General features: G+C 41.3%; 1 protein-coding gene across 9 annotated transcripts in view; it reads right to left on the bottom strand.

The window, feature by feature from the left end:
- Positions 1-12050, bottom strand: part of CC2H3orf80 (chromosome C2 C3orf80 homolog) — a 41563-nt gene extending 29513 nt beyond the window's left edge. For 6 of the 9 annotated variants that reach the window (XM_047875763.1, XM_047875762.1, XM_047875764.1 and 3 more), the window contains exons 1-2: positions 11013-12050; positions 10706-10809 (exon numbers count right to left, since the gene is read on the bottom strand). In XM_047875763.1, the coding sequence (XP_047731719.1) occupies positions 11057-11797 (741 nt within the window). In that variant the 5' untranslated portion in view covers positions 11798-12050 and the 3' untranslated portion in view covers positions 10706-10809; positions 11013-11056. Of the gene's footprint in view, positions 1-7515; positions 7543-10485; positions 10584-10705; positions 10810-11012 lie in introns of all 9 variants that reach the window. The other 3 variants (XM_047875769.1, XM_047875768.1, XM_047875767.1) reach the window with 3 other exon arrangements.
- Positions 12051-13376: the final 1326 nt, after the last annotated feature.

Raw genomic sequence — 13376 nt, 5'->3', positions numbered from 1 at the left:
GCAGGGCTTGAACCCACAAACCTTGGGATCATAACCTGGGCTGAAATCAAGACTCAACTGTTTAACCAACTGAGCCACCCAGGTGCCCCCCACCTTTTTTTTTTAGTAAGTTCTACGCCCAACATGAATTTATGACCCCAAGATCCAGAGTCACATGTTCTGGGGCACCTAGGAGGCTCAATCAATTGAGCCTCTGACTCCTGATCTTGGCTTAGGTCATGATCTCACATTTTGTGGGATCAAGCCCTGCAGTGGCCTCTGTATTGACAGTGCAGAGCCTGCTTGGGATTCTCTCTCCCTGTCTCTCTGCCCCTTCCACCCCTTTCAAAATAAATAAATAAACTTAAAAAAAAAAAAAAAAAAGAGTTGCATGCTCTACCAACTGAGCCAGCCAGGTGTCCCTACAGTGTCCTCTTTATGAGAACTTACAGGAGAAACTTCTTCCAGATTTCAGTACCAGGAAGATTTATGCTTCTCTCAAGCACCTCTGGTTTTTACTTACAAACACTGAATCCTTTAACTGAACTTTTTATTTCCTGCTATAAAACTCAGAACCAAGGTATGACCTTATTTTTGCAGCTTTGCTTTTCCCTTTTGCCTTGGTTCCTTTAATTACTTTTTGAGGATCTTGTTTTGTGTGCCCTTTTTGCAAACGACCTCAAATCAGTTTCAGTGTAAGTTACAGAATGGTTGGGTGGCTGAACCAATAGTGTATGGATGAGTGGATGGGCAGATGGGAAAATTGATGTATTTGTAGTTTGATTTTTTTTTTTTTTACCTTTACATTCCACCTTCTGGAGCCCTATTAAAAAAAAAAAAGATTAATTTCACTTCTATAAGTTTGCCTTTTAAATATTTCATGACAGTTATATTCCCTTGGCTTTCTCTTCTTCAGGTTAAAAATTAGAAATGTCTAAACACTTTTATGTCAGACTCAGTTCTATCATACCTGAGGTGGGTTTCAATGTTCATTGGGCCATGCATTTGCCATCACTGACTTGCTCTTCTTTACTTGTCCTTATATTCCCCCAGAAACCTGAACCCTCTTCTATTTCTACAGGCCTTGTGTCCACTCTCTAGGACCCACTTCCAATACCACTTCTTCAACTTTGTCCTCACCCACAGCTTCTCTATATGTGAAGTCTCAAGATCCAGTATCCCAGTCTCCTACTCCACTGGCCTACCTCTAGCACTTCTTACCTTTCTCCCACTACACTTGCTCCTTGACATCAAGGTATCCACACTCTCAACCCTTCCCATTTTATTTAGTCTGCCACTCCAACTCTTCCTTGTCTGTCCAAATCCCATTTCTCTTTTCCTACATAATCTTTCACCCACAGCCTATCACCTCAGCCAAAACCAGTCATTAAAAAGAGCTGACAACTTTTTAAAGTGCAGTTAATTTTTGTTTTTCATCAAAGTGTTTCTACTCTTTTTTTTTTTTTTTTTTAATTTTCTTTTTTTGAACGTTTATTTTTGGGACAGAGAGAGACAGAGCGTGAACGGGGGAGGGGCAGAGAGAGAGGGAGACACAGAATCGGAAACAGGCTCCAGGCTCCGAGCCATCAGCCCAGAGCCTGACGCGGGGCTCGAACTCACGGACCGCGAGATCGTGACCTGGCTGAAGTCGGACGCTTAACCGACTGCGCCACCCAGGCGCCCCAAAGTGTTTCTACTCTTAATCCACAAATCATCGATGCCCATGATTAACTGGGAAAGTTGTTGAATTTCCACAACTTTATCTGAATTTCATACCAAGAACCCAGTGTCAACCAGTGTGTATACACTGGCACTTGAAATACATTTTTATGTCTCAGGCCCCATGAATGTTAAGTGCTTCCTATACATACTTTAATATTACAACCATCTGAGGTGGGTAGTCTCCCCACTTTACAGAAGAGAAAACAGGCTTAGGAAGCCATGCAACTTGCTTATGGTCACATAACTAGTAAATCTAGAGTCTGGAGATTCACATGGGCAGTCAACTCTAAATCATTATGTTATTCTGTAGGAGGTTCTACCAACCATATTCCACCACAAGCATATAAATACAATCTTAATTTAGGAAGCTATTTTGTCCTTGTTTCCATATTAGCTGGCATTGAGGATTTAGTTATAATGTTACACTCGACATTTCTCATTTTTATGCTGAGCATACAAAAACCTTTGGTTTTTTTCTTTATTTTTATTATTTTTTTAAGATACTGGACAAGATTTGCCAGCTATTTTAAAGAAATGTTTTTCAATTTTTAAAATTAATGAAGTCAGACCAGGAAGGAGGCACACTTGGGTGTTGAAGGAACTGGCTGAACGAAACACAAAAAAACAATATGAGTTGTTTTTCTTGACCATTTCAGGTTTTATCCATAAAACATTTATGAGTTTCCACAAACAATTTTATGAGTCATTAAAGATTTCTGGCCTAGATTCCATTATATTTTTAATAATAGTTCCTTTAATTTTGACCTTTTTAAATTAAAATTTTATTTTAGGGGGGGTGGGGGGGGAGAGAGAGAGAGAGAGAGAGAGAGAGAGAGAGAGAGAGAGAGAAAGCTAGCATGCGAGCAGTGGGAGGGGCAGAGGGAGAGGGAGAGAGAGAATCCCAAGCAGGCTCTGTGCTAACAGCACAGAATTAGTTCAATGTGGGGCTTGAACTCATGGAACCAGGGGATCATGATATGAGCCCAAATCAAGAGTCAGATGCTCAACTGACTGAGCCAGGCACCCCTAATAATAGTTCCTTTGAGCAGCAAATAACAAATAATAGCTACCATATTTTGCTTGTGAAAAAATAAAGACGATTCTAATGTGACGCTTTGCAGCTATAGCCACAGCTCTAATAATAAAATATTCTACGAGGTTAAATTAATTGCATGTTGAAAATTTAGTGGTTAAGAGTACTAACTCTGGAGTCAGAGAGGCTGGATCTGCCTCCCGGATCTTCTACTTATCACCCCTGTGACTTTGGACACACTACTCAGCCTCTCTGGCTGCCCTTTTCTCATCTATAAAATGGGGTTAGTCCTTAGCTCCTCCTGTTATGAATTTTAAATGAGATAATATATGAAAGATGCCTTGAACAGTGCCTGCCACATGTAAACATCCGATGAATTATAGTTATCATTGTTATCATTATCATGGTAGCAAGGGAATAGTGCCACTTCTCACAGCAGCTGCCAAGCTTATGTCTAAAATAGTGCACATGTTTGCATTTCACTCTTTGGAAAAATAGCTACAATATAAATTCCTACCAAATTTTAAATCTGAGGTAGAGTTGCTAGAAATGATATTTAACTTACCAAAATTAATTGCCAGAACTCACACATAATACTATAAGTTTCAGAAATTCACTTATGAAATTATTAATTATAAACAGATTGAAATGAAATTAGGTGTCCACAAAAAGCTTAGGAGGACCCCCAAACAGTCCAGAAACTGTGGAAACTCTAACACTCCTCAGGAAGTGGTTTCAAACACCTGAGGAGAAGACAGAACATGTGGAAGACTTGGCCGGTATCAGAGAGCTCCCTCAAACACCAAAATAAACAGGAACAACTAAATGGTGATACATTTCACAGAAAGCTTAGGACTATGCCAAAGCACAAACCAGACCCAGCAAAAACTACGAATCCTCACAGGAATGCTTAAGTCACCTAAAATAAAACCAGAACCCAAGGAAGAAGACCTGGCAGCTATTGGCTCCTATAAATACCAGAAGACCCAGTGGAACAAATAAATGATGATTATGTTCACAGAAAGCTTAGGAACACTTGAAAGCTGAACCCAGAACCAGTAGAAATTCTAGCAGGTGTCAGGAGGCTACTGAAAACACCTAAAGTGAAACCAGAACCTTGGGAGACCTGGCAGGTATCAGAGAATTCCTACAAACACCAACAGGACTAGAGGAATAAACAAGTGGTTGTGACATCCACAAAAAGCTTAGAACAGTCCAAAGCACAAATCATAACCATTAGAAAATCTCAGAACCCTTGGGAGACCGCTGGGGACAACTGAGGAAAAGGCAGACTCCATACAAGATCTGAAGGCATCAAAGAGCTCATAAAAACACCAAAGCAAGCAATACAACCAGAGAGCAAAAGCAACCAGAACTCCTTCTCTCCCAGATGGAAATGTGGAAAGGTGAAAACCTCACTCAGGGCTATCAAGAGTTTGTTTGGAATACCTAGGAAAAGTGGACCCAGTGGAAGACTCAACAGGAACCAAGGGCCTTACGAAAATCACACAACAAATGGTGGACCCTTAGAATATAAGACAATCAACAAGAAGCTAGGGATAGCTACCAGCTGTCCCAGGGAGAATGTGAATTAGCTGAACCAACAATCAAGAAACTTCTGAAAACTGTGGAAAAGATTGAACCTAGAGAAGACCCAATGGGCACCAACAGACAAAACTCCTAAAGAAAAGAACCCAGGAGAAGACTTGACAGGTGTCAAGAACCTCAGGACAGCTCCAAAGCAGAAGTGGGAGTTGGCAGAAAATCCTACAGGCATGAAAGAAAACCTTAGGAAAACTGCTAAGGTGCAGCCAGTAGAAGAGTCAGCAGGCATTACGATACAGCAACTCCAAATTTTAAAAGCTTCCTCATAACCTTACTTAGGAAGGATTCAGATACATCAGAGAGATTATAAGAAAAACCTAAAATAGCTATAATAAAAGATGTTAAAAATACTCAGGAAAACCAAGTAGTAGAGGGGCACCTGGGTGGCTCAGTTGGTTGAGCATCCGATTTTGACTCAGGTCATGGTCTCACAGTTCGTGAGTTTGAGCCCTGCATCGGGCTCTATGCTGACAGCTCAGAGCCTGGAGCCTGCTTCAGATTCTGCGTCTCCCTCTCTCTCTCTGCCCCTCCCCTGCTCATACTCTCTTTCTCTCTCAAAAATAAATAAACATTAAAAAAAAAAAAAAAGAAAACCAAGTATTAGGAAAAGATATTAGAACATACACGGGATGGTGTACATATTTTTCAATCAAAAGAAAATGTAGAAAGCCACACAACATTAAAAAAAAAACAAACACCAAAAGAAAACCTGGAGCCAATAGTACTGTATCGAAACCATCAAGAAAAAAGAGAAATGCACTTGAAGACTTCAAACAAAAGACATGATGTTTGGAAGGTGACTATAGTGGATTTGAAGAAATGTTTGATTCGGTGCACAAAAGTAAGGATGGACCAGATCTCAGCCAAGAAAACTCTTGTAGTCCTTGTGAATATGAATCCAAAATTAATGCCTCTCAAACTGAAGATGTGTGGCCTAAGAACATGCAAGATGGAGTTACTCAAAGAACAAGATTTACCCTAAAAAACATAAAAGTTTCAAGAATCTAAACACTTGCCTAGTCCAACAGGTAATGTGCAGAGATGAATGTAAAGAAATATGAGGTTAATTTTCAAGCAAAGCTGAGTCAGCATTGTCCCTATATCCCAGACACAGATATAGAACTCTAGAGTCTCAGATGCTTATGTCAACAGAAATACTTCAAATAAAGAAAAATTAAAAGAATACTGTGAAGAGCTTCCAAGAGAAAAACTCAGAAGATGGAGCTATGGAAAAAAGACACAGACTGTAACATCAGAGGAAGAAGTAAACTGGTGTAAATCTATAGGAATCTGATCATTTGGCTAGCTCAACAGGGGTCATGCACATGGAGAAATGTGACAAACCAATGAACAGTTTGCAAGAAAAAAGCTAAACCTACAAATGAAGAGAAGATACTTTTAGGACACAGAAAAATAATAAATATTAATTTTGATCTGGTAAAATCTTTGGTCAATACATAAGAAAAAAATTCTCACAAACCAAAATAAAACAGGTGTTAACGTGGAGAGTTCTAATCCCTTCTCTGATGAAACAAATGTAGCCAACAAAGAGGCAGAAGATAAAACTATTCACAGTTCCTTAGATAAAATCTTAAACACTACAGTAGGGATTCTTCAAGATCATCTAGAGGCAGGAATAAAAGAAATGTAAAGTTAGAGGTAGTGTCTAATCTACTCAGTAAAACTCTGATACTACATACAGAAGTTCAGAGCCCATGCAGAAATCTGTAAGAATGTAAAAGATACAGCAATCAATGGTAAATCAAACTATCCTTGAGGTCTAAAGGCTCAAATAAGGTCCTCTCTATAAGAATAGAAGGATATGATCTTTTATCTAGTATAACAAGTAGAATCTCTGTGAGCAAGAATGAAAAGAAAACAGTTAACTATTCCTCAGATAAAATGACAGACACAGAGGAAACCACAAAGATGCCTGTGAGGAAAACCTAGAAGCATAAAGATATAGCAGTCAATGGACAAATAATGTCCTTGAGGTTTGGAAGCCAAAATAAGGTCCCTGTCACTACTAAGATTCAAGGGTCTAATTGTCTGCCCTTATAAATATAGCAGAGGGCACATTTTTAGGGGAAAGACAGGGAGAAAAGTGCTGACAATCTCTCTAGAAAATTTCAAGTGAGGAAGCAAAATATAAAAAGGTAAATCAAGAATTACCGTTTGAGATCCAGAAAAATGAAAATTCTTTCTAGAGAGATGCAAAGATACGATCATTTGCTCAGTGACAAGATAAAATCTCTACGGATAAGAATGAAAAATATGTTTACAGTCCTTCCATGAATAAAAAGGAAAACTACCTGGCTCAAAACTGGAAACCAAGAGAAGTCAGATGCAAACAGAAAAACAAAGAAAACACTTCAGAAAAATAACATTTATCAAAAGAAGAAACTGTGCAAAAGGCCAAACCATAACCAGAGTGATACTAAATCACAGAAAAGAGAAACTTGGAGTCCTACAAGATGTGTTTCAGTGAAAACATCTACTGAGAATTCAAAGCAAGATAATAACAACATACAAAGAAAGAAAATAAGAACTAGGAGAAATCAAGACAATGAAGGTGCTTAGCTAAGAAGTTGAAGAGGAAAAAAAAGTGATAATCTTTAGGTTGATGGCAAACATAAATGTCCGTCATAGTATAATTTTTGTCATAAAATTTAAACTGAGGGCGGCCTGACTGGCTTAGTCAGTGGAGCAAGCGACACTTGATCTCAGGGTTGTGAGTTCCAACCTCACATCAAGTGTAGGGACTACTTAAAAATAAAATCTTTTTTTTTTTTTAAGCAAATTCTGTAAGTAAAAGAAAATAAATAAAATTAGGTTCTATATGTATTTAAATATAATCAAAGTATTGGTTTTATTTGACATTCGATTACTTTATAGGCAAAATTTTAAAAAAGGAATTAAGACATCCTTTCCTTCATAAAGATGGAAGGATGTCTTAATTATTTTTTAAAAATTTTCCTCCATCTTTATGGAGGAAAGGATATCTTAATTCCTTACAGTTAGCTGCTTGTTGATTCATTCTTTGTTGATAAAATACCTTCCCTTAGCTTTTCATCTTTTACCAATGGATGAAAGGAGAATGAAAAAGTAAATTGTAAACTGAGGTCAGATATAAACTTGCCAAATATTCTATCACTGATTCGTTGTCAGCAACTTACAGTTTTGCAGAGATGGTTAACGCTGGGCTGCTCAAAATAAAACAATTCATCATTGTTTCTTTCAATCTGGAAATCCAAATTAATTATGTTCATAAAATTTTTACAGAAATCAGTACAGAACATTGTATAAATCTGAACACCATCATGTTTATAACATAATAAGTTCCAGCTATGAACTGTTTCCTTTATTAATTCCACTTGAGAGAAACTGTATACATAAAATACATTAAGGTACTTAGCATATTGTCTTTTAAACTGTCGAGGCCATTTCCTTAATATTCCCTTCAGCCTTTACAATTGAATCTTGTTTTCCTTATATAGTACACCTCATGCCCTTTGGCATAATTGCCAAAGCCATTTTCCATGGTTGATTTAATGGCCTCTTAAAACTGTCATTCTATCTCAAGAAGACATTATCCCCTTTGTTATGATATTGAACACCAACAACAAAATTGCTTTTAAGCAGATTATTTTATATGTGTGTGTGTATACACATGTATAATTATATAATATATAAAAATATAAACAGAAAATAGTCATGTCTTTAAGCAACTGGTGATTTTATACATACATAAATATATATACACATATATATACATATATGTGTGTGTATATGTATATATGTGTGTGTGTGTGTATATATATATATATGTATATACCTGTGCTCTGACCTATATATAAAAGATTGAAAATAAGTAAAATCGTCATATCATGAATTATTTTCAAGTGAGAGAATAACTTTTCTACATTAATGTTTTTTACATTTCTATTCTCTACTAGTTCTATGTAATAAATAATTTCCAGGTAATATCTATAAAATTGAACATCTAAATACTGCCCGTAGTACCTTAAAAATATTTCTATCCAGATATTTTAGCAATGTGAATACACAGGTTCTGTATTAACGTGGTATGTTATATATGTGTTTGCGTTACCATGAAACATATTCATTCATTGTTAATAAAAATAGTTTTTAAGAATTTTTTTCCCACAAAATTGTGCTTGGTAAATCAATGAAGTGCAAGAAAAACACAGAGTCAAACTCATTTTTATTAAATGAGGGATGTGCATAAAAGCTTGTGTGATGACTAGGAAAAAAACCAAACATAGTTTGTTGTAATTTTAAAATTTAGTGTAATCTCCTTCATGATTAGTGTTACGTTACAGACATTCTGAATTTTAGGGAGAGAATTGTTCCATAGTTGATACAAAGGAAATATACTTGATTCATATTATAAGTATATTTTTACAAGATTTTGTTGCAAAGGTCAAGATGTTAGTAATAGCAACAACATACAGGATGGATATATATATGGATATTTATGTTGATGTTTCAGATATAGTGAATTGGAAGAAGTGTCTAAAACAGTGTACCCTCAAAGGATAAATAATTTAAAAGATTAAGGCAACTTTCCAGTTTGTTTGAATGGTGGGTAGTATTGATAGCCACACGTAAAACTAAGATTTATAGTGTTTGACTAACGTGAATATACGCAATTATTCAATATGCTATGATTTCATTAAATCTTGTGCCATTGTCAATTCATGTAGTCTCAACTCATTGTTTTGCGAACTCACAGCTTAAGACTGCTTATAAATAACAAAGATACACATTTCATATTTTAATACATACCATATAGTCACACATCTGATACAATTTACAGAAAGATTTTAATGTTTTTCTATTTAATACACTTCAAATGATTTCAATGACAGGGTCATTAGCTTTTAGAACTTTAGAGTAAACCATTCTGTTCTATTACAATTCAGACATTTTAAGATTTCTTAGAACTGCCAGACTTTTTCTATTCGCCTTTAAAAGTTTAAATCATTTTCTCACATTAACTTCTCAATTAAATAATTTCTCAAATTAATCATCAGTTTCTTCTAATACAATTTCAGGACTGTCAAAGTTTTCAATCATAAAATCAGTGTTTCTAGGTACATATGTGTGGTTCCCGTGTAAAATCTTTCTTAATAACACTCATCTTTCCACAAGCAGAGAAACCCTTTGTTTCCTACTTTTCATGACAATCATAAAGTATAATAATTATATGGTATACAATGTGTATATTGTACATAGACAATATACATATGTACATTATACATATGCATTTTAATATATTATTTTAAATTACCATTTGCTTAAAGGACATTTCATAGGATGGTGGAACTGATACAATGACATTTATTTTTTTCTTAGGATAGGTTGACTAAATCCTTCTGTAGTACATTACTTGCACAATTATGGCTTTGAAGAGAAGTCACAAGTCATCACAAGTTCTTATGTTTTGTATCATGTTGTGGAATGTATTTTAAAATAGAGGGAAAAGTGCATGACATCATGCTTCATGGTACAGCATACGTGTATCAATCATTTCTACATATAACTATGTGGTGAATGACACAATTAAGACCTAGACTACACAATCTATAGTTATTACAAAAAGTTATATGTTATGACACAGTACTAAAAATAAAATATATTCATCTCAAATAGTGAAAATAAGATATCCGTCATGTGTTTTATGTCACATATGTTTTCTCGTTTGACCATGCCTCCTTTTTTCCCCCATTGTAAATGAAATAATGTCCAACATTTTATTAAACAATAATGACAATTTAGGCCATTAAGACCTAAAAAAGAGGAAAAGACGATTATCATGTCATTAACTGCACACACTCCTGATACGTTCAATCCATGGTAAAAATATAAAAATAAAAGACAAATAAATATAAATATCTTCTCAGTAATTGAAAAATCAAAAGCCCAACTGTACCTTATTACAAATACGGTCTTCAATATACCTAAATGCTGTATCTTCAATAGGTACACCCCCTAACTGGATATCCTGGGTATTCCTCATCAAATTGTGAGCCATCAGCTGTGACTATACTTGGCCAGGAAGATAGCAAGTTTTTTTTTGGTGGAGGGTGGGTGTTCTCCGTAAGGGAGGGATTCAATCATACCTAGGAGCTGATCTCCCCGACCGCGCGCAGCAGTCTCCAGTGGTGGCTCACCCCCACGGCTCCTAGCCCTTGGCTTACCTTCGGAGACCGTGACCTGTCTGGGCAAGAGGGAGAGGTATGGAACTGCGTCCCTTTCCCTTCATCCCTAAAGGTTGCTACCTTTCTCCCGACTCAAGAAAGGGCTCACGTGTTCTCTTTGATTCGGAAAGCAGGCACTTACGAGTGAACACAGTCTGAGCAGAGGCTGAGGGTAGGGACGGTCTTCGAAGTTGCGCTCCTGGGTTGTCCGCTGCTGTGGCCCCCGCCGCGCGCGCCTAACGTTTCCTTGAACCGAATGAAACGTAGGGAAACTTAAGATCTCGGGGTGGGGGGGGGGGGGAGGAACGGGGCGGGGGTGGGGGGGAAACGGGAGTGACTCCAGCCCAGTCGCCGAGCGACAGGCGATTCGGCCCGGGTACCAGGCGGGGTCTGAGGCAGTTGGCGGTGGCAGGTACCACCTCGGCCGTTGCGTCCCACCCGCAGCCCACCTAGCCCCGTTCTGTCCGCGCGGTCCTCGAGCGGCGGTAGACGCTCAGATGAGCGGGAAGCGGCCCTCCCCGCCGTCTGACTCCCCGGCGCCGCCGCCTCGTGGGCGGCCAAGCACCGACACGGGCAGCACGACCTCCCCGGGGCTGAGCTGCTGCAGCCGCATGGACTCCTCGTAGGTGGGCAGGTACTTGACCTCCTCGTAGCTGGGCAGCTGCAGGAAGACCGGCGAGACTACGCGAAGCTCGTGCTCGGAAGCGCAGGAGGGGGCCGAGCGCCCTCCGCCTCCCCGGCCCCCGCCTCCACTGTCCAGCAGTGAGTCCTGGGAGCCGGCAGCCGCCTCGTCGCGCATTAGCGCGGGCGAGTCGTCGTCGTCGTCGGGCGGCCCCGCGGCCCCCGGCGGCCCCGCGCCCCCCGGCGGCCCGGGTCGTGCTTGCCCGGGCCGCGCCTGACCGCGCGGGTACCTGCGTGGGCTGGGGCAGATGATGCGCTGCAGGAAGTAGCCGATGGCGAAGAGCACTAGGAGGATAAGCAGCCCCGAGAGCTTGCGGACGAACCAGCCCACGTTGTCGAGGAAGGCGTGCAGCGGCAGCTTGCAGCAGCGCACCGCTGTGGCGTTGGCCGCGTCGCAGCAGCGCTCCCGCTCGCCACACGCCAGGTCCGCGCAGCCCCCGCCGCCCCGCGAGGGCGCCACGAGCGCCAGCGTCAGCAGTAGCAGCAGCGGCAGCAGCGGCGGCGGTGCGGGCGCCACCGACAGGCCCTCGGCTGTGACCCCGGGCCCCCACATGGCCCGCGCAGACCGTTGCTAATGTCCCGGGCGGGGGTTGGGGGATCCGTCTGTCCGCGTGTCCGTCGGCCCCTCCCCGGGCGCTCCTCTGGGTCCAGCGCGCCGCCTCCCGCGCCTCGGCTACCTGCGGCCGGAGCAGTCCTCACTTGGCCACGCTTGGGCGGAAGGAGGAGCCCAAGGCGCGCAGAGGCTGCGGGAGGCGGCCTCTCCTCGCAGCCGGAGCGGCTTCCTGAGCTTCTGACCTTAACCGCGAGCGCCCAGCCTCCGGGGTAGAGCTCGGGGCGTTCGGAGCCGCCCAAGATGGCAGAGGCAGCCTGTGCGTGGCTGCCGTGGGCATCTTCGCCCTGGCCGTCCGCGCTTTTGCAAGCCCCCTTGTCACTCTCCGGGGCTGGAAGGGTTAACGCTCCGCGCTCAGCTCTGGAGCCCCCTGATCTTGATTAATTCAGCCGTCGCGCTCTTCCTTGCTAGTCGGGCGGGGGCTCTTGCTCGCGTAGGTGTCTCAGTTTTAAGTGATTGGATTTCCCCAGGAATGTTATTTAAATTGACTTGCGACTGGGATTCGCTTACCATCTTTCTTCTGATCTTTCTGATTAAAAATGGATGATGTCCATTAATGGCTAGCGCAGCCCCGAAGCCGTCCCAGAGCTTGGGGGCTGGGGACCGCCGGATGGTTCTGGGCAGATCCGTGGGACTGTGAAGCTGCACTCCACAAGACCTCCGGAACAGAAAGAATTCCCGGGAGAGGCTTAGGTCAAGGCACCACAGAAGTATCCCCTGGGAGGCAGGGGAACCCTCTGCCAAGGTGACTCTAGTTGACCAAAGAGAGCATAGGGGGCACGTATTTCCCCAGCGGCTCATCCGATAAGTCCCCCACTGCACCCAAGACACAAAGCATGGATTTGGGTTTCGGTGTAGATGGAGGCCTCTTCCCTAGCGTGAAACACATCTGTGAAATGTCAAAGGGGAGTTGTAAGTGGTTGGCACCGTTCCTGAGCATTGATCTGCGTATAAGGGTCTTTCTCAAGGTTATTCTTGTTTGCAAAGTTTGTCTTTAAAGGACGTCTGTGCTCTCACTTAGCACAGGGGACGAAAGACCTGTCCTTGAAGTCACTACTCCCTGGGGATGACCCTTAGTGCACGGGAGAGAGGAGAGTTACCGCGGTTCCTGACCAGTAAGCAACTTATCTGCTGGGTGGTGGCCTCAAGAAGCGTCTTAGAGTGACACCGCGGAGAAGCCAGGAACTTGTGCTTTTATTAAGGCAGATTGAAACAGTTATCTTTTTAGGATTAGAACTTATTCATTTCTTCACCCCTTAAACACTAGGACCCCTATAGAAAAATCAAACAGGAAATTCCATAGTCAATGAGAGAAAAAAGTAAAAGCAAAGGAAAATATAGAGACAAGCAGGATTCAGATGTAGGCCAGATAAAAGCAGGTTTTTCTCAGAGTAAGTCACACTGTATCTCCCCAATAGCCAAGGTTAGGGGTGGTCGTTTGATTTAAACAGGCCATTTGCCCTGCCTAAATGAAAACATTTGAAATATTTCTGCTCCTGGGAACACCTTACTTTGCCTTATA

The sequence above is a fragment of the Prionailurus viverrinus genome, chromosome C2 (genome assembly GCF_022837055.1).
Source record: "Prionailurus viverrinus isolate Anna chromosome C2, UM_Priviv_1.0, whole genome shotgun sequence".
In the NCBI taxonomy this organism is placed as follows: Eukaryota; Metazoa; Chordata; class Mammalia; order Carnivora; family Felidae; genus Prionailurus; species Prionailurus viverrinus.
The sequence above is the reverse complement of the archived record's forward strand: the minus strand, read 5'-3'. Positions and strand labels throughout refer to the sequence as shown.